Raw genomic sequence first — 22,043 nt, forward strand, 5'->3', positions numbered from 1 at the left:
CTCTGTTCTAAAACTAATTGGCCAGTAACAGTGGGAATTTGAGTTTATTTCCAAAGCCAGTTAATGGAATATTGAGTTGTTATGCAATGTTTTTTCTCAAATATTTTTCAATATTTCGTCCAAAAGACCTACTTCAGATATTACATAATTTTTAATGATACGATCCGCAAGATTAGTTGCATCTTCAAATGCAACTTCTTTGTGGCTTATTAAGAAATGTTACTGTCTATTTTCTTGCTGAAAAACATCTACATCAAAGGTGTACATGTTGCCAACAGAGAAAGGGAGAAAATATCAATAAATGATTAATACAGAATTATAAATGGAAATGTGTTTCTCCTGAGCAACTAAACTTACGTACTTAGTAGCTTAATGAAATAACTAACTTGATCAGGATATTTGGAAGTCTGTCTTTTGATTATTATCTTGTTTCCCAGAAGCATAGCATATCAGTTAATACAAGTTACATTTCATCTTGTGTTACCTTTATTTCATCTTTTGATTAAGATTAATGCCTTTCATGATTGCAGATACTGTGACGAGAATATCTGACATTTACTTACATAACTTTGTTACCAAATATATAAAATCGCTGGTTCTTTAAGAAATATTCTTATATAAAAGTGGATCATCTAAAGAAAGTTTAATGAAACCAGTATATCATATCAAAATTGCTAATTATTACGTGTTAAAAATCTCTTCTTGCGTTTAAGGGTTAACAGTCTTGTCTTTTGCTAATACTTTACAATATTTTCTTTTTGTACAATGTGTTTGAACTATACGTAACGTTTACTTTACAATATATTTCTGTTCACTGTATACAAGCCTTATAACAATCGTTAGCTGACAGTACGCATTCGTAACACAACGGGTGTTTTAAAGCTTTTAGTACGCTTTCTCCAACGGTGCGAGTCTAGACAGGCTTCTAAGCAATGACACTAGAATGACAATGTCTTGTTTGGTAGATTATTTGTATAAATTCAAAATGCTGAGGTTCCAAGAGACTGAATTTAACAACGGAATACACACTGCCACAACAACACATTTTCAAAACTAAGAATTGTTAAACCTGACTTTTATTAATATCCTTGACTTTCTGTATACTGATATACTGTGAATATATTCTGGAAAAGCAAACACATGTAAATCCCTAGTTACGGAATAGGGGGGATAAATCAAACAGTAGGGCCACTGTATGCAAACTGTGGAGAGAATTGTACATGACAAGCTCCTGATCATTATTGCACAACATATGACTTCTAGCAGTTTATAAAAATAAAAACAAACATGAATTAAGAAAAGTGTAAATAAAAGATAACATTTTACTTGTGCATTGTTATTGCCATTTACGGAAAGGAAGTAATAAATGGCGTCACAGAACTTTTCAAGCACAATTCGGCATAAAATCCAAATAATTTGACAGCAAAAAGAAAAATAGACACGATTAAAAGGTATTTCTATATTTGCTTTATTCATATGATTAAGATCTTTACAAAAATCAGTATTGCACGGCAATTTAAAACATTTCGATTTAATAAAAGACTTTGTAGTTTGTTATAAAAATATATTTTAAAGTGTATTTTCTTCTCAGAGTTGTACTCGGTCTTATTTGGAATATTACCAATCATAAGAAGGAGAAATTTGGTCTGTTTTGTTCTTTATTATTCTGTATCTGTTCTAACAAAACATTTCCAAATCGTGTTCTCAAACTGTACTCTGATCATATCTGGTTCAGGCTTTTGGAATCTGCAAACCATAAAGAAACAGGCACAATGCCACACCACTCTGGATAACTGTCACACTCACTTCTGGTGCTGTGCTGATGCTTTAAAAATGTATGTAACTGTTTATCTTTAAACTGTTTGTTTACAGAACAGTGGAATATAGTAAAATATCGCATTGGTTTCAAAACCCACCTTTCCTCTTGAATAATCGTGCCAACTCTCGTTTTATCTCAAATACAATGAGACTTCCGGATTAAAACAGTAATGAGATCAAAGTGTTGAAAAACAAAAAAAAAGGAGTAAATACCAACAAGGTGATATTTTGACGCTGCTACATCAGCTGATACTTGTTGTAGCAAAGAAAGCTTTGATATGTCCATTCACTGTTTTTCTGCATACTGGGCACTTTGTTAGAGCAGGAGCGCATTGTGGACAGCTGACCATGTGACCACATGGCAGAAATATTATATCTGCTCTGCTGTCAAGACATATTTTACACATCTGGTTCTCCTTCAGTCTTTGATTTTCTTCAACCAATGTCTCAAGTGGTTCTAAAATGGAATTTATATCTTTTTAATTGAAATAAGATACACCGATAGTCCAGGGGCCCGTTTTACAAAATTTATAAGTTTCATCCTTAGCTCTTACCCAAATATGAACTTTTAAAAATAGGATATACTAAGTAACTCGTATTCTTTTATTAAGGTGTCGTTCGTTCATTTTAGGAATCTTATCTTTGGTTAGCTCAGATTCTAAGAATAGCCGAATAGTTAAAATGAAAGTGCTAAAAAGATGAATGTGAAACGCCTAACTAATAAGTTCTAACTTTGTCCTAAGTAGACTTTGTCAAACGAGCCCAAGTGTTTTATAATCGCGATAAACGGGCTAGGTCATAATAAACAAACACGTTTGAAAATGCTAGACAAAGAAATAATTATAAAGATCATTGGAAGCATAGAACATAACCAAGCAAACTAATTGCTGACTCGACTTGAATGAATCTGTACATAAGTCATCCTTCTTTTGAAAACAAAAGCTTTTATTTATGCTTCGTTGGTGTCAGACAGGGGACAACATACTACTAAATGCAAATATTGAAATCTGATGCTTCGGTCGTCTCTACAAACATCGTTATAACTGTGTTAAATGATGAAACAACCCGAAATAGAACTCGGAGCAGTATGTCAATTTTAGTGAGCACAACATACCTATATCTTCGTTCAATGTATCACTATCAACCTGTGCAATTTGGCTTTGATCTTCTTTGTAAGTATCGATAGCTTCTGGGTTTTCTTCTAATTCGAAAAGTATTTCACATAAATCTTTGCCTTTGAAGTCGTTTTTCCCTGTATTTAAAGAGAGTTTCATTAACCCGAAAACGGTCATGTAAATACTACTCTAACAAATTTAAAAAGAAACGACTGACAGACAAATGAATATAAAATATAAAGTTACGCGTTTAACGTTGGAGTAAATTATTGTAGAGTTTATATCATAAAATTTATATTTAGATCCCTTCTTACCATATTTGTTGGTGTATATGTCGATTGCTTTTTGGACCATATGATCTGTGTAGCCTATCTCAATACAACTTTGAGCTGCTATACTGTCTATTAAATTTGTTTTTGCAGATGTGTCCAAGTATACCTGTAAAATATATTCAGAATTTACAAATACAAAAAAGTCAAAGCTTTGCAAAGTTAACATAACACAATGATCAACTTTCTTTGTTATTGTGCAAGAACGTATTTGAAACACAATACATTTTGGTTGTTCAAATATGTTGCCAAGGCTTAGGAAAATGATGCTCTGTTTGAAGAATGCGACTTTCTGCGTTACTGATTAGCCATTAATGCATGATGTCACATTTGATATCTCTAAGATATATTTCGAAGAAAGTTTAATGTTTCCTTGAGTTGTACTTACATTTCCAGAACTCCCGTCTATTTCAGGCTTTTCACCTCGGCTCAGTCTTTCTGTATAAGCTTGTCCTTTGACCAGTAGAATGTGTGGACATTTTGGGTACCATTTTGCATGTTCTTCCATAGGAACAACGCCATATTCCCAGTTTCTCAATCCACCACCACAGAAGTAACATCTCACACTGTCACCAACACCTGTAATTACATTTTAAACAATCAATATATATTTAACAGCGTGTCTTCGTAAAGGTGACATAGGCTTGGAAAAGTTTAAAGTACAGTATTTGGTAAAGAGATGCCCGAGATACTTCTTCAGAATAACGTGCATGCCTCCTCTGAAGCAAATGCAGTCGGACATTTTACAGGGCAAGCTAAATATTTGCAACAATATAAACTTAGACACAACAGTAATATCGATTGTTTTAATGTGAAAGGAGGTTTGACGAAACAATGAATGAAATGATCAATTTTGTTGTTTCAATACCAAGATTCTACGTCAGTGTGGGTTCGACATCCTGGTTTCAGTTATAGATAATGTCTACAATTTCATACACGGACAGGTTTATCAAACTGAATTAATTATAAATAAATTCTTCACATATAATTAGAACATATGTTTACCTGTATATACGAGACCTGCATCAACTAGGTCAATCTTGTCAACTGGGATGTATTCTGGCCAAGCTTCGAATGATTCCAGACGTTTAGAATAGACGGCGTATTGGGGAAAGTTTGGCTTTTCAACGTTGATACCAAGTGCAATAGGAGGTGGTCGTTTTGAGTGATGTGAGTCAATTTTAACATCTCCTGTCATGTCTCATAATGTTTCAAGCGCATTTGACACCTAGTGAAAAGAGAAAATGACATTATATAAAGGAAAACCCACTACTACTTCTACAAATACAACAGCAAACATCTCTTCCACATCAAACAGGCTTCATCTATCTTTCCTATCGAAATAAATTCTTTACATTTACAACTAATACAACTAAACCAGCAGCTGCCTATACTGCTGCTACTTCTACTCTTCTATTACTCCCATTCTACGACCACTGCTTCTACTTCCGCTACCGCTATTACTACTACCACAACAACTACCGCTATCACCACTACCACTTTCACTACCAATACAAATACTACTACCACCACTTCTTCTTAAATTTCTACCACTTTCACTACAACTACAATTATTACCACAATTACTACTACTAGCACCACCTACACAACTACCACTTTCACTACTACATGTCGGCGTAGCGCCCTGTAGGCACTCCAGGTCCGGACCTATACTTTTCCAGCAAAATTGAAAAAAAGGGCTTAAAATGCAATAAAATCAAAAGAGGTGTGAGGATGATGAAGTTGGCATGCTGTACCGCCTAAATGATACAAATAACAATTGAATAATGCCATAAAATAGCAGTTCTTAACACAAAATGAATTTAGGCCGTATTACAAATCATTTCATGCTTATACACACTAAATATTGCATGCGTCTTGTGATACTGGTAATCGCGGGAACGCTTCGAAAATGGCCATTGAACTAGGTCCGGATTTACTTGGGTTCACAGTAAAATGTCTTCCAAATCGGCCCGCAAGTGATGAATAATGTCTAAGGGTCTCCATAGTTATCTTAATTGTATCTGAAAAACTATTCCTGGGCGGAAAAGGGGTGTTTCGGCATATGAGACGGGCCATTAATCTACCGCCGACATGTGCAGAAACAAACTTATCAAAATAGATTTTTGTTGGAGATTTCAAAAAGAAATCCCTATACTTTGAGAAGCCGAATTGTGTTTATTACACTTCTTTGGTGTCTTTAGAATAATTACAAAATTATCTTAGTCATGTTTTGACAAAATTATTACATATCGTTTGACCTATGTGAAAAGTCTAAACAACAATATTGTATTATTTATTTGAACTGTCAAAATATGTTCCCGGCTTTCATTATATTCTGTTCACACCTATATAAGATTAACATGAAAGCCAGAAACATGTTTTGACAGTTCAAATTAATAGTACAATACCTAAGTGAACTGTATACTTCTAACTATAACACAAACAATATCTTACCTTTCGGAATTTCCTTCAGAAAACAAGGATTTTCCGAACGAGTATGTTATATATTATACAAACGCTGGAAAAATATCTATGGGATTCACGTAAAGTACTACGTTGTTTGCTATATATAAAAAGGGAATTGCAAAATATCACCTCAATATTTACTTATTCTTTAGATAAACGACAAACAGGTATGTGATATAGAACACGTTTTATTTTCTTTGTAAATCATTTGCATTTTCCGCGTTACCAATAGCATTAAGATTACTTTGATTTTCAATCACATGTGCTATGAAAGTAACAACTTCACATGCACTGCAATTAACTTGATCTACATTTTCTTTTTCAATCAAAAAATGTTAACTTTTCTAAATATATTAAGAGCTTATCTTAATATTTTGTCTGAGTCACTATATGATTCTAAATATACCTTAGCGTGACGTAAAGCTGTGTACTATATTTTGTCACTTCATCGTTTATTATAGATATTGGGAATTCTATCATTTTTTCTATATATAAAATTTAAGATCGCATTTTGTTTAGTGTTAAGGGACTTATGTAACAAACTGGTATGTAAATTTTAAAACTTATATTTACTGCACAGTAATTTATCATCTCCAGGCGATTGAAACATTGACTTGGATAGAAAAACTGGTCACTTTCTCTTTTGTCTCGATGTATTTTTGTATGGTATTGTCCAATTTATCTAAAATGTCACAAGTGCATAATTACACAGTCAGTGTACACTATAATTATATAGAAAATCCACAAAGGTCAAAAACATCATGAGCACTGACCGTGTAATTATATGTACAGCTGTAACAAATATATTTTATACATTATCGGACAGTCAAAACAGAAAGTAGAAATAAAAAATGTAAGTTTTGCCTGCTGACAACTTTTATTTGCACCAGTTTAACAAGTATCCAGGTTATAATATGGCAACAGATTTCATGTATATTGTTACGTTTGAAAAAAAACGTTTTGGTATCACTTAATTTGTTTTTGTTTGAAATGATTATATTTTTTCTGATGAAAATCTTAAGAATTACCAAATTTATTTTCGAAACAACTGAATTATCACTCCCCGTAAGTTCTGAACAATACCGTAACACAATTTTGTGTCAGATTTGAGACAAGCTGCAACTCAACTCTGTAATGTAAAAGATCAAACCTAATTCCCGAGGTCATCATTTTAGTGGTAGACATATCTTAAATTGACGTGGCTTACTCTCTAATGTATCTATTCACTGACGCATTTATTCAAGCCAGAGCTGGATGACTTTCCATTTCAAAAGACAATTATTTTACAATATTAAATAGTGATAAAACCGATATTTAGCGTACATAAAATCATATTATTAGTTATATTTGTTAGTCAACATTCGCATTGACATAATCTATTTTCATGTCATTTTTGTGCAAGATATGAGACTGATATGCGAGCGCTTCATTTCAGATATTTTTTTGCAAAAATAGAAAACATGCTGCTATTTGATAGGATCAACGAAGGAAGACCAATGTCTCCCCAGTATGCCGTTTATGCAAAACGAATAGAATCTTTTCAGACTTGGCCAGAATATTCACCAGTGAAGAAAGAAAATCCTGTTGAAGCAGGATTGGTTGATACAGGTGGTCATTACTTGAATTGTTCATTACTCTGATTTAAAATGTTATATTGGGCTTGCAATTAGCTTATGCTTAATTTCTACTCATTCGTTAATATCTGGGTTTTTTTTCATTCCTCATATGTGCATGTATATAAAAAATAGGTTTTTTAAAAATATAATTGTACTAAAGTAACATTTATTTTCTAAAACCATATCCTTACTACAAGTATCCCAGCCCGCATCGCTCCCCAAAATTGTATTTAGATACAAAGTTTTTAAACAAACTGTGTAATTAATACATGTTATGTTTCTGTGTGGTTAAGGAGCGGGTGACAGTGTGCAGTGTTATTTTTGTGGCGGCGGACACGGGAACGGGGAGCGATATGACAGTCCTGTGGAAGAACATGCTAAATGCTATCCCAAATGCCCATACATACTATTATTTAAGGGACAGTCATATGTTGAAGAACTTAGTCTTGTGAGAAACCCAGATGAATTCTATCCTTCAGAACATGTAAGTATTATCAGTCTATTCATAATATGTGATGTAATCATAGTTTGACTTAATTGCATAGGTATAACGATAAAAGATTATAGGTAAGGGTAGATTTCTCGGAAGCACAGAGTACTAAAAACACAGCCTCAGAGCCACGCATTTGCAAAGTAGGCCCACAACAAAAAAAGCTGTAACGGAAAATATTACAGACGGGTTGAAACAAGTACATTTGAATTTTAAAGACTTTTAAGACTTAATTGCATGGGTATAACAATAAAAGTATATTTTCAGCTAACATACGTACCTTACTTGTGTCATTGTCATGCTTTCACCTAGACTGTGCTTTGTGCCTCATTTCCTCTTTACATTTTGCAAACATAATTTTTACTGATTCAAATATTTCGAATTCACCACGAACACAGATATTCTCATAATACCTGAGCAAGTGATTCGCTGAACAAAAAGTTGATTGCTAAATGGACGGTGTAACTACACAAAGCTGTAATGACTTCATCTATAATAATCATGCAACAATAAAGAAACTTTTGTCAGACTCTGGTCTTGATGTTTTAGTAGACAGGGTACAATCTAAAATGAACTTAAAAAAGTATGTACAGAATGAAACTTACTTTATTTCGATAAATTTGATCTAATTAAATAGTAAGAAATACGAGTAAGTAAGTATTTGACTCTTGCATACATAACATACAACTATATACATAACATTAATTATAACACAACTGTAAGTCACGTTCAGTCATACATTTTATCATAATTTCACATGATTAAAGAGCTGATACAAATCGTTTCTGGTGACCTCACAAAAAATTTATGCTTTTAATGATATCAAACATTTTGATTGCAGCATGAATATTTTCTACTATGTCAAGAAGTAATTTAAGGATATTGTGCGCTACTCTGCAGGAACGAAATACATGCAGTATAAATCTCTTCCGCGATGTATTCTCCTTTTAACTAACATGAATAACTGTAACTGTTTATTTTCTCTATTTTTTTCTCTCTTCCAGACATGTTACTGTTACAACGAACTGGACAAATTGACTGACCGAACGCAAGGATCCTTTACAAACTGACCCGAATTTCTAAGTCTAAAGCCTATTCACCTAAGTAAATACATAAAAGATGATGTTATTTCTATATTTAAAGTTATCATAAGAAAATGGTTGCACTTAATACGATGTCAAATTAATGAAGGTAGGATTTTATTGGAAAGTAAGAGACGACTGTTTGCCCAACATTTTATCGCTATATGTTTCTACAAATATGTTATGCAAAACTTGTTTTGTTCTTGTCTAAGTAACCTGTGAATTTAATTTATCCTACATTTGACCACCATTACTACGCATTAGATCTATATCACTGCCATCTCTTCTGCTTTCACCTCGAGAAATATCTATGAGCTTTCATGTTTGTGACGCAAATATTTTATGTATGGTTAATTCTTGTGGTATGATTTTTCTCCATGCAAATAATATTATTTTGATATAGACTAGTGTAAATCTCTTGATATTCTATTAACAAATGACCTTGCTATTGTATATGTGTTTATACTGGTTTGTAATTGACTGAGACTATACTAAACAAAATACCTATAATTGTTATTGCCCTTTCGTTGCTTCAGATATACTTTGACAAATCATTTAAGATGGATAGAGTTGGTTTTGTGAGAAACCTTGTAGAAAGTGTTGCTGCTCAAAGTTGTTTGGAAATGGATTTTCCGAAAGAAAATGTCGAACAGGCGATTGTCATTTATTGTCAAAGAAAGGGTACATAATCTTGAACTTAAACCAAACTATTTCAGTATTAGAAGTATTATGTAGTGTTTTTACATAGTATTACACTATCAGTTTTTCTGGTTGGTTACCAAATGCATCTCTCATGTACTGTTCATTCCGATTTCTGAGAAATATTTAAAATCAGAATTCTCTAATATGAAACTGGAAATGGTAAAAAATAAAATAAGACGCTTTCAGCTGCAAGTTGTAACGTTGATGACTAAGCTATCTGTTTCCATCGGATTTACGAGTACATGTTGACACATTTTTAAGTCATTCCTGAACCCAGTCATGTAGCAAGACGACTGTAAATATGATATAAGACACTTATTATTTATTATCAGGTGATCTCAACTTCAAAGCCAAGGATTTGTGTGAGATTTTATTTGAAATTGAAGAAAGCCGGGACCAGTGGGCTGAATTAATAGATGATACACCTACTCCGGTACTGACGAGAGATTTTGAAGATGTGGATAGTCTAGGTACTAAACATGATATATTTGAGTGACAAACATGTTCTTTCATAATTATGCTTATATAAATTGGCGCAACATACATTCACACGGCAGAAGTTTGTATGACATTTCAGCATAAATGATTTATTTGTAGGAAATGAAAAAACTTGACCAATATATACAATTAGTTACACTATATCATCAATACTTTCTTGCTAATAATTACAGAAGGAATAGCATTTTCTTTGCAAAGGTCGTGTATTTCCACCAGTTCTACTGATTTGCAATCTGTCAAACGATGCTATCTGTCAAATGATATACACCCAGTGCTTATGATGAAAATTCGTAAATGATATATCTAGAACAACAGTCAGATATGCAAGTACGAATGTCGTTATTTTTAACCCCATTACCATTTTGTCTTTTTACAATGTTATCAGCAATTATTGTCAGTACTGCACAACGATTCATGTTTTCATTTCAATTTCAGCACAGTTTGACAGTTTGATAGGAGAGAATCATATGTGCAAGATGTGCATGCATTATCAAGAGCACCTGACATTGTTGGCGTATCATCATTTGATCAGATGCCCACAGTGTGCCCCAGTGCTTCCCAGTTTACAGAATTTTCATATGTTTCGGTGATGTCCATGTTGCAACATATTAGAGTATATAGGACATTATGCGTAACGAGGGTGTATGGACTTTGTAAATGTTCAATTGAATTGCCAATTGTGACGGCTTTTACCAAAATTTATCTTTGACGCTGGTCGTCAGCTGTGTCAGTCAAAACTATGTTGGCCGGTTATATCTCATATGCTTTACCGTTATCTTCAAAATAGTACATACATTTATTGAAATACAGTTATTTTCTGTTATTCTGTCACATCTTGGTTTTGTTTTTGCCAGGCTGTTTCTAAACCATGTACAAGTAAAAATGCCCTTTAACTTTAATTTATATATAATCTCCCCATACTTGGACTCAGTGTTGTTATATTTCCTGGTCCTTCAAGATCATAGAGTAGCTTCCGTTTAACTATTATAGAATTCTACTTAAGTGTGAGGTGTGTTGCACTTTTCATTACGTCTCATGAACACATTCAATCAGACCGAGTCTGCTATTGTTTTGCTTTGTTGCGTTCTATGCTTCCAAAGGATATTCTTATAAGTTTTATTAGTGTGTGTGTGTGTGAGTGTGTGTTCGGGTTTAACGTCTTTTTCAACAATTTTTCAGTCATATAAACGACGGTGTCTACTTGTAGCAGTGAGCACAATGCCCAACTTTATAGTGCTGCCTCACTGGAATATCACGCCGTAGACACGTGGCATGATACCCCACCCACTCACATTATACTGACACCGGGCTGACCAGTCCTAGCACTATCCTCTTAATGCTGAGCGCTAAGCGAGGATGCTACTAGTACCATGTTTTACGTCTTTGGTATGACGCGGCCGGTGATCAAACCCACGACCTCCCGCACTCGAAGCGGACGCTCTACCACTAGGCTACTGAGGCGGTTATATAAGTTTTATTAAGATGTAAATGTGAGTAATATATAAAACAAGTGAATGTAGTGCTGCCATGCAATATAAATTCCCCTACTGGGCGGTGACTAATTATCTCAACTGCATTATAACCTAATGACCTGATATCTGTTAATAAATGTATATACAATATTGTACCTTATATATAATATATTATAACCCACAACGTTTGGATTAAAATTTGCGTATATAAAAATCTACATTTGTTGATTGTTCAAAAAGTCTGTAAATATAAACAGTATTCAGCTTCAGTGTTAATGACATTACATTTTTAATTGATAAGAAAATATGAGAAAAGTTTAAGAAATCATCACATTAAAGGGAAGTTATTACGAAGAAAATACACCATCCTTTTTTTTTAATTGGAACATATGAGCTTTTGTTGAAATATTTTACAGACTGGACAGGAAAAGTTTGACCTTTAACTGTGACCTTGCCCTTCGAGCTAGGGGTCTCGGGATTGCGTTTGACAGGACAGGAAATAATCTAATACAATTTAAAACCCAGGTTACGGAATAGGGTATAAATCGAACAGTTTGACCATTTAATGGAAACTGTGGAGAGAATTGTATATGACAAGCCCCTGACTGTCATTGTAGAACACTTGACTTTTAGCAGTTTCTCCAAGTTGTAAAATATTTAAAAAACGCATGAATTAAGTAAAGTGTAAATAAAAGATCACTTTTCAAACTGTAGTATTGTGGCCATTTACGGAAAGCAAGTAATAAATGGTGTGACAGAATCTTTCAAACATATTCTGCAAAAATCCAAATCAATTTGGCAGAGAAATGAAGGGAAAAAAAAGACAAGGTAAAAAGGTATTTCTATATTTGCTTTATTTGTATTACTCAGATCTTTACAAAAATCAGTGTTGTATGGCAATTATAAACATATTGATTTAATGAAAGACTTTGTAGTTTATTAAAAAAACAATATATATTTTAGTGCATTTCCTGTCAGCTGATACTTGTCTTAGCAAAGACGGCTTTAATATGTCCATTCACTGTTTTTCTGCATACTGGGCACTTTGTTAAGGCGGGAGCACACTGTGGGCAGCTGACCATGTGACCACATGGCAGAAATATTATATCTGCTGTGCTGTCAAGACATATTTTACACATCTTGTCCTCCTTCAGTCTTTGATTTTCTTCAAGCAATGTTTCAAGTGGTTCTTAAATGAAATTTATATCTTTTTAATTGGAATTAAATATGCCGGTAATATGTTGGCCCGTTTCACAAAGTTCATTAGTTTCATCATACGTTCTCCCCTAAGTATGAACATTTGAAACATTTATTTCATAGGATATACTAAGTAAGTCGTATCCTTTTAATAAGGTGTCGTTCGTTGACTTTAGGACAAATCTATTTTATTTATGTTTAGCTCAAATTCTAAGAATAGCCGAAAAAAATAAGATGAAACTCCTTAAAAGATGAATGTGAGGCACGAAACAAATAAGTAAACTTTGTGAAACGAGCGCCAGAATTTTATAATCGCAATAAAGCGACAAGATTATAATTAACAAACAGGCGTTTGAAAATGCTAGACAATGAATTAATTAAAGAGATCATTGGAAGCATAAAGCGCAACTAAGCAAACTAATAGCAGACACGATTTGAATAAATCTGTACGCGTCAGTCAGGGGACAAAATGCTTTTATTATACTATACTAGTTGGATGATTTTGTCGCCTATACAAATTTCGTTATAATTGTGTTAAATGATGAAACAACTCGAAATAGAATTTGTCAAACTAATACCGGAGCAGTATTTCAAAGTGGTATGACATACATCTTTAGATTTTTTTAGTACGCATAACATACCTATATCTTCGTTCAATGTATCGCTATCAACCTGTGCAATTTGGCTTTGATCTTCTTTGTCAGTATCATCAGTAGCTTTTGGGTTTTCTTCTAATTCGAAAAGTATTTCACATAAATCTTTGCCTTTGAAGTCGTTTTTTCCTGTATTTAACGAGAGTTTCATTAAAACATAAACGGTCGAGTAAATACCACTATAACAAATTTAAAAAGAAAAAAAACAAAAAACATACAAATTAATATAAAATATAAAGTTACGCGTTTAACGTTGGCGTATATTATTGTAGACTGTATATCATGAAATTTATATTTTGATCCCTTTTTACCATATTTGTTGGTGTATATGTCGATTGATTTTTGGACCATATGATCTGTGTAGCCTATCTCTATACAACTTTGTGCAGCTATACTGTCTATTAAATTTGGTTTCGCAGATGTGTCAAAGTGTACCTATAAAATATATTCAGGATTTACAAATACAAATACAAATAAGTCGAAGCTTTACAGAGTAAACATAGGACAATGATCAACTTTCTCTGTAATGTGCAAGAACCTTTTTTGAATCACTTAGCAAATTTTGTTGTTCAAATGCGTTACCAAAGGCTTAGGAAAATGATGCTCTTCATTAAGAAGTTGGCTCTGTGTTACTGCTTAACGATGTTAGAGATATTTCAAGATATATTTCGAAGAAACTTTAATGTTTCATTGAGTTATATTTTCAATACTCACGTCTACGTCCGGTTTTTCGCCACGGCTGAGTTTTTCTACGTAAGCTTGCCCTTTGACCAGTAGAATGTGGGGACATTTAGGGTACCATTTTGCATGTTCTTCCATAGGAACATCGCCACGCTCCCAATTTCTCAATCCACCTCCACAGAAGTAACATCTCACGCTGTCACCGACACCTGTAATTACGTTTTAAACAAGCAATATATATCCAACAGTGTATCTTCTTAAAGAGATTATATCGGCTAAGAACAGTGAAAAGAACAGTATTTGTTTAAAAAGATGCTTCTTCAAAATAACGTGCAAGCCTTCTGCAAAGCAAAACATTTTACAAGGCAAGCTAGACAGACACAAAAACGTAAACTTATACACAATAGTATTTACCAAAAATCGATTTAATGTGAAAGGATGTTTGAAGATACAATAAATGAAATTATCAATTTTGTTGTTTCATTACCAAGATTCTGCCTCTATGCGAGTCCGATATCCTGGTGTCGGCTATAGATTGTTTAAAATTTATACATGGTGAGGATAACAAAAGTGTTGTCAAATTAAATACATTTAATTACATTATTTACATATAATTTAAACCAAATGTTTACCAGTGTATACCAGTCCTGCATCAACGAGGTCAATCTTGTCAACTGGGATGTATTCTTGCCAAGCTTCAAATGATTCAAGACGTTTAGAATAGACAGCATACTGGGGAAATTTTGCCTTTTCAACGTTAATACCAAGCGCAATAGGAGGTGGGCGTGTTGAGTGATGCGAGTCAAGTTTTACGTCTCCTGACATTTCTTATAGTGTCCCAAGTGTATTTGACTTCAAGTGAAAACAGACAATGATATTTGTAAAAGAAACTTTGAATACTACAACCACTGATACTACTACTTCAACAGCTACTATTATAACACCTCTTCCACATCCAAAAGTGTTTATCTATCTCAACCGTCGAAATCACTTCTTTTACAACTGCAACTAATACATCTAGAACAAGAGTTACTACTACTTCTGCTGTTGTTGCTGCTCCTGTATAACTCTTTTCACTACGAGCACTGCTAAAGCTCTATAACTACCACCTCCTCTTTCATTACTAATACCGCTACTATCACTACTAAAACCACTAAAACCACCTCCACTACCAGTTGACATAACGCCAAGTAGGAAATGCTGCCCCGAGCATACACCTCTCCAGAAAACATAAAAAGTTAAAAAACTATAAAAGCAATATAATCAATATGAATATGAGGATGGGGGAGTTCATAGGCCATTCTAGATACATGATAAAGTACAAACTGCATAATGCCGAAAAATTGCAATTCTGAACAAAAAAAAAAAAGAAAACTAACGTCATTATATAAAACATGCTTATTCACTGGTAAATTTTGCATGCATCATATAATATTGGTATTTTCGGAAATGCTTTCAAAATTGCCATTGCTCCTGGCCCGGATTTACCGGCGTTCGCATGACAATTTCCTCCAAATTGGCCGCAAGTAATTGTAAATTTTATCCATAAAAACACACTATACCTAGGCAGAAAAAGGGGCATTTTTTTGGAATTGCCATAAGCCTACCGCCGACACGGACTATGTTCCAACGACTGAAACAAACCTATCCGAACAGATTTTTGTAGAAGAATTAAAAACGATCAAATATTATGTTCAAAAGACGAAGTATGTCTATTACACATGTCTTTTGAATATTATGTATTTTCTTCTTTGTTTTCGAGTAAAAAAACACTGTATCTGAAAAGGTGTACATAGTAGATAACAATGAAATGGTGTTGATGTTTTCTTCAAACATATTTTAAACAAAGTTGAAACCAACTTAAACTACCGAAACTGTCACGGTTGTGGTTTAGTTTTCAATATTCTCCTAAACTGGTATGATTGTTGTGCACACAACTCACAAAATCACGGATAGTCTTGTACAAGATATTCTGTGGCTTAAAACGCATCGTTTTACGCGTAGGATTTCAAAATGTTCCAAACATCTCCCCACTACACAAACCTTCCACATATGCTACCACTATAACTACTACTACTACTGCTCTCATTGTTATTACTACTATCAATACTACTGTCACTAACACCACCAACTACTACTACCACTACTACTAATACTACTGCCACTACCAACATCATCACCACAACAACTACCACTTTGACTACCACTACTACTACTATCAATATTATTGCTACTATCACTACCACTGTCACTACCATCACTCACCACTACTACCACCACTACTACTACTACTACTACTACCACCACCAACATCACCACCGCCACAACTACCATTACTATTGCTATCAATATTATTACTACTATTACTACTACTGTCACTTCACCACCAACCACCACTACCACTACTACTACTACTGTTACTCTTACTACCACTACGACCACCACCACTATTACTACTACTTCTACCACCACCGCTACTACTACTGCTACTATTACCACCACAGCCACTATTACTACTACTTCTACAACCACCGCTACTATTACTACTTCTACTTCTACTACTACTGCTACTACTTCTACTGCTGCTGCTACTTCTACTGCTACTACTACTACTACCACTACCACTACTACTATTACTACTACTACTACTGCTACCACTACTACTATTACCACTACAACTACCACCTCGACCACGACTACCACTACCACCACCACAACCATTATTACCACTACCGCCTCTACTACCAGTACCATTTCTACTACTACTACTATCATTACTATACCCACTGCTGTCACTACTACCACCGCCACCACCACCACCACCACTACTACTACCACCGCCACAACTACCACTATAACTACTACTACTACTACTATTACCACCAACATCAACACCACCATAACTACCACTTTAACTATCACTACTACTACTATCAATGTTTTTACTATCACTACTACTGTCACTACCACCGTCAACCACTACTACCACTACTACTACCACCACCACCACAACTACCACTATAACTTCTACCACTACTACTGCTATCAATATTAGTACTACTATCACGACTACTGTCACTACCACCACCAACCACTACTACCACTACTACTACTACTACCACCACCAACATCACCACCACCACAACTACCACTTTGACTACCACTACTACTGCTATCAATATTATTAATACTGTCACTACCACCACCAACCACCACTACCACTACTACTATTATTACTACTACCACTACTACGACGACCACCACCACCACTATTACTACTACTTCTACCGCCACCGCTACTACTACTACTACCACCAACATCACCACCACCACAACTACCACTTTAACTACCATTACTATTGCTATCAATATTATTACTAAAATTACTACTACTGTCACTACCACCACCAACCACCACTACCCCTATCACTAATACTACTACTTTGAATACTACTACCACTACGACGACGACCACCACCACTATTACTACTACCTCTACCTCTACCGCTACTACTATAAATACTACTTCTACCACCACCGCTACTACTACTACTTCTACTTCTACTACTGCTACTACTACTACTACTTCTGCTACTATAGCTACTGCTACTGCTACTACTACTACTACCACTACCACGACTACTACTACTACTACCACTACTAGTACTCCTATTACCACTACCAATACCACCACCACCACCACTACCACTACCACAACCACCACAACCACCACCAACGCCACAACCATTATTACCACTACCACTACTACCACCACTACTACCACCACAACTACCACTACTACTACTACTACTACTATTGTTACTTCTACTACCACTACTACTTCTATTACTACTACTACTACTACTACTACTACTACATCTACTACTACTACTACTACTTCTATTACTACTACTATAACCACTGCCTCTACTACTACTTCTACCACTACCACTACTACTACTACTACTACTACTACTACCACTATTACTACCACTTCTACTACTTCTACCACTACCACCACAACTACTTCTACTACTATCAACACTACTACTACTACTATTACCACCTCTACTACCACCACTTTTACTACTACTTATACCGCCACCGCTATTATTACTACTACTACTACCACCACTACTACTATCACTATCACCACCACTATTACTATTACTACTACTACCGCCACTATTACCACTACTTCTACTACTACTACTACTTTTACTACCACCACCACCACCACCACCACAACCACCACTATTACTACTACTTCTACCACCGCCACTACTATACTACTACTACTTTTACTACTACTACCTCAACAACTACTGCTACTACTATTCTTAATACTACTAATACTACTAGGTCTACTGCATCTACTGCTACTGCAACTACTACTAGATTATCTACTACGACTACAACAACCATAATTCCATCAATTCAAGTGTTACGAACACACCTTTTACTTTATACGTTGTTAGCAATAGCAGTTGTCACATGATCGAGATACTCTTCACATTGAAAACAAATCACTGTTTTTGTTTTTTGTGATATATACTTTCTACGATATGTTTTATGAAATTTGTTGAAAATTGTTTATATTTGTAGTTAAATTAAATTCATAAATATATTTAAAAAATAATCTTAATCTTGACATTCAAAAATGTGCTACGAACTTCACGTGACGTCATAAGTTTATCACGACAGTTAGTGAGCTGATTTCGGTTTGACTCTGGTCAGGTAAACAAACAAGTTTATGTCATAACTTAATGGAAGAACCATCTGAAAATTTAAAAAAAAAGCGTCAGTTAAGTTATGGTAGTCAAAACTAGATGAGACACATACATTAATATCATGTAGGTGAGTGACAATTAGTGACAATCAGTTAAAGCTTCCTTCTTTGTATAGGAGTGATTTTATATATTTTTGTCTTGCAACTTTCTTCGGCATGTATCTTACCTAGTTATGCCTTGAAATGTTCTTGGTGCTCGGACTACATTGTCAAATATTATGCAAACAACACGCACGCACGCAAACACGTACGCATGTATACGCATATGTGTTCAAAGAGTGAAAACACAATATTATTTTCCTTCTGAATCAGCTTTCTCTCAATCCTCAAACCCAACTCATAAAAAGCCAAAATAATGCTTTGATAAAACAACTGCATATCGTTGGACGTATGTGAAAAGTCTATACAATATTTCCTAATTAAATTCTTAATACTTTTAACTATAACACAGACAATATCTTACCTTTTGTCGGAATTTCCATCAGAAAACAAGGATTTTCCAAGTGAGTACGTTATATATTATTCAAAGGCTGGAAAACTGTTTCAGGGATTCACGTATAATACTACGCATCGAATAATTAATATACTATATTTATAAAAAGGGATGGGGACAGGTGACAAATAAATTTAATAATCACGCCCCTTCACACACACATACACAGACATAAAAAAACAAGAAAAAAGCAATAGTCTAGGCCTAAACAAAAAAAATATAATGGACTTACATTTGCGATTGTTAAATTACGGAACATTGGATATTCAATTTTTTTTGTCTGAAGGATCATGCATTTGGTAAATATTGACAAAAATCCATAATTGTTCAGTTTAACAGGTTGAAGGTCAGTAATTCAAGTCCTTCTTTGTTTCATATGAAAAAGTCAACTTCAGGTCGTTTTTACGTATCTTTATATAACACCATTTTTCCTAAACCTATTTTTCATGAAAGTTGTGTCATAAATCACATTTTCGACAGATTTACTGACCTTTTTTTCTACAAATTATATTATAAGTTTCAAGGTATATTCATGTGATGAAATGCATAATTGACAGGTTTAATTTCACGGGTCATGCAAAAGTGCTCTCTTTTTGATAAAAAAGAAACAACCAATGTAATTCAATGGACAGATCCAAAACTGTCAATCGTTAATGTTTACATAAAACAGACTGTTCAATCGGGTCGGCCTAGTTTACACAATAGGCTACGTGCGTTGTTTGTGATACCGCTTGTGAGCACTTGGCCTTGGTATGAATAGATTAACAATAGAGGGAGGAGTTAGATTAAATATATTGACAAAAACTGGAACTGTCCATTATATTTTACTCTGTAAAGTTTTATTCCACAGGGTTTCGTTACACTCTATGAGATCTGTTGTCTATAATAGAGTCAATAGTTCAGTCACTGTTTTCAGTTTGGCAGTTTTTCTTCTTCTTCGTACGTAACTACACTGTCAGACCAGTAGCCTCGACGAAACTTGTGGTTTGCCGCAGATCCTCAGTGCTTCCATACAGTTTCTGGTGCATTGAGGTATCTATCTGCCAAGTCGAAGCCCGCTCCTGGTCAAGCTTTTACATCTCTGAAGTATATGCTCCACAGTCCGATCTTTTTTACTACATGGACAAGTTGGTGATTGTGCTAGTCTGTATTTCTTGTACATTTGAGCATTGAGCTTGTTGTGCTCAGAGCGAAGCCTGACCAGTGTCAATTGTTCAGACCGATCAAGGAGACGAAAAGCATCTTCCTCTATCCTTGGTCTCGTTAGTGCCTTGATGATGGTGACTTTCTCTTTGTAGCTCACAGGTGTTGTTGGTTGTTCTGACTGAGCTCATAGCTTAGCCAGTTTGTCTGCCTTTTCATTGCCTGCAAGTCCACAATGAATGGAATGGAATCCACTGAAGTGCTACTTTGCTGGTTATACTCAGGCTCTGCATTCTCCTGGCTAGCTGCGGAGCTTTATTGTTGATCAGAGCTTCCATGACAGACAGTGTATCTATGAGAAAGACGACTGAGGAGCTTTCTTTTGCCGAGTCTTCAATCATTGAGACAGCCTTCATGAGTGCTTCAGTCTCCGCGTTGTAATTGCTGCAGTGTTTTCCTGTGGCTGAATGTAGTGTTTCTCTCTTGCCAGATGGGTATTGAATAAAAACTCCTGCTCCTCCATCTTTGATGGTGCATGTGGCTGATCCATCTGTATAGACATGAGCCCATGTTTCCGGAGGATAGTCTTCATTGATCATAGCCAGTGTGAGGCTCTTTCAAATACCTTCATCCTTTTGCTTCCCGCGGTCAAGATGAGGAACAGCAAATCTCACAGTCACTGAGGACAGATCATTCGCTACAGGGTTTATAATGTCTCCACTACCTAGGGGAGTCATAGGTATGTTCAGCTCAGTTTTGAACTCTCGATTGAGTTTCTTTGCCTCATGAACGAAGCTGCTACGTATGAGCCGATCTGTGGTGTAGCCATCCAACTTGGCTTTCATGGGATGGTCTTGAAAAGACATGAACTTCTCTGCTTGAAGCAAGACCTTTGCATGCCTCCTGTCTTGTAACGGCTGTTAGCTTCTCCATGAAGGAGATTGGTGTAGACCTTGTAGCACCTGTCATGATCCGCAATGCTTGGTTTTGAATCTTGTCTAGAGCCTGTTGATTACTTTTGGCTGTAGTGGACCAGGCAGTTGAGCTATACTCTAAATAGGGTCTCACTGTTTCCTGATATATTGTCTTGAGTATGTGCTCATTTGCTCCCCACGTTGTTCCAGCAGGTTTACATATCATGGCAAGCTTCCTACGGGCCTTCCTTTCTGCTTCACTTATATGGGGTTTCCAGGTTAGCCGTTTGTCAAGGTATTTTGCCTCGTCTGCTTCAGTCAGCGAAGTATTTCCCATCTTGATTTTACGCGTCCTCTGCTTTGACGACAGAGAGAAAAGTGTGGTGGGCGACTTCTCTGTATCGAGACACGCCAAACTTCAGCCCAAGCTGAAAGCTAGCTGATGGCTTCTTGCATCCTGTGTGTGGCTGTTGTGGCATGTTCTTCCTTACACCATAACACCAGGTCGTCAGCGTAGAGTGCAGCCTTAACTCCTTTCAGTAGTTCAGACACCAGATCGTTGGTGAAAAGCAGGAAGAGTGT

General features: G+C 35.2%; 4 protein-coding genes across 11 annotated transcripts; 1 reads left to right on the forward strand and 3 right to left on the reverse strand.

The window, feature by feature from the left end:
* Positions 1-1,444: 1,444 nt before the first annotated feature.
* Positions 1,445-4,959, reverse strand: LOC123550985 (baculoviral IAP repeat-containing protein 3-like). 4 transcript variants are annotated; one of them, XM_053540410.1, is made up of 6 exons: positions 4,268-4,959; positions 3,651-3,841; positions 3,248-3,371; positions 2,933-3,070; positions 2,036-2,275; positions 1,445-1,746 (listed from the first exon to the last, which is right to left on the reverse strand). In XM_053540410.1, exons 1-5 carry the CDS (start codon positions 4,458-4,460, stop codon positions 2,061-2,063), a joined length of 861 nt encoding a protein of 286 aa, XP_053396385.1. In that variant the 5' UTR covers positions 4,461-4,959; the 3' UTR covers positions 1,445-1,746; positions 2,036-2,060. The 4 variants fall into 4 exon arrangements, with proteins under 4 accessions (XP_053396385.1, XP_045195482.2, XP_053396384.1 ...); XM_045339547.2 differs by having other exon boundaries at positions 2,032-2,275; XM_053540409.1 differs by having other exon boundaries at positions 1,445-2,275.
* Positions 4,354-19,392, reverse strand: LOC123550990 (E3 ubiquitin-protein ligase XIAP-like). Of its 4 annotated transcripts, none has more exons than XM_053540415.1 (7): positions 19,375-19,392; positions 18,796-18,901; positions 14,755-14,974; positions 14,156-14,331; positions 13,753-13,876; positions 13,430-13,570; positions 4,354-4,490 (listed from the first exon to the last, which is right to left on the reverse strand). In XM_053540415.1, exons 3-7 carry the CDS (start codon positions 14,945-14,947, stop codon positions 4,474-4,476), a joined length of 651 nt encoding a protein of 216 aa, XP_053396390.1. In that variant the 5' UTR covers positions 14,948-14,974; positions 18,796-18,901; positions 19,375-19,392; the 3' UTR covers positions 4,354-4,473. The 4 variants fall into 4 exon arrangements, with proteins under 4 accessions (XP_053396390.1, XP_053396389.1, XP_053396387.1 ...); XM_053540414.1 differs by lacking the exon at positions 4,354-4,490 and adding an exon at positions 12,431-12,756; XM_053540412.1 differs by lacking the exons at positions 4,354-4,490; positions 19,375-19,392 and adding an exon at positions 12,431-12,780.
* Positions 5,928-11,045, forward strand: LOC123550981 (E3 ubiquitin-protein ligase XIAP-like). Of its 2 annotated transcripts, XM_053540417.1 has the most exons (6): positions 5,928-6,276; positions 7,167-7,339; positions 7,641-7,831; positions 9,456-9,600; positions 9,954-10,091; positions 10,555-11,045. In XM_053540417.1, the coding sequence occupies exons 2-6, from the start codon at positions 7,192-7,194 to the stop codon at positions 10,707-10,709; spliced, it is 777 nt and encodes a 258-aa protein (XP_053396392.1). In that variant the 5' UTR covers positions 5,928-6,276; positions 7,167-7,191; the 3' UTR covers positions 10,710-11,045. The 2 variants fall into 2 exon arrangements, with proteins under 2 accessions (XP_053396392.1, XP_053396391.1); XM_053540416.1 differs by lacking the exon at positions 5,928-6,276 and having other exon boundaries at positions 6,303-7,339.
* LOC128556122 (loricrin-like) lies at positions 16,241-21,940 on the reverse strand. The gene is made up of 4 exons (XM_053540044.1): positions 21,810-21,940; positions 17,205-17,294; positions 16,760-16,995; positions 16,241-16,464 (listed from the first exon to the last, which is right to left on the reverse strand). The coding sequence occupies exons 1-4, from the start codon at positions 21,938-21,940 to the stop codon at positions 16,241-16,243; spliced, it is 681 nt and encodes a 226-aa protein (XP_053396019.1).
* Positions 21,941-22,043: the final 103 nt, after the last annotated feature.

The sequence above is a fragment of the Mercenaria mercenaria genome, chromosome 4 (genome assembly GCF_021730395.1).
Source record: "Mercenaria mercenaria strain notata chromosome 4, MADL_Memer_1, whole genome shotgun sequence".
NCBI classification, from domain to species: Eukaryota; Metazoa; Mollusca; class Bivalvia; order Venerida; family Veneridae; genus Mercenaria; species Mercenaria mercenaria.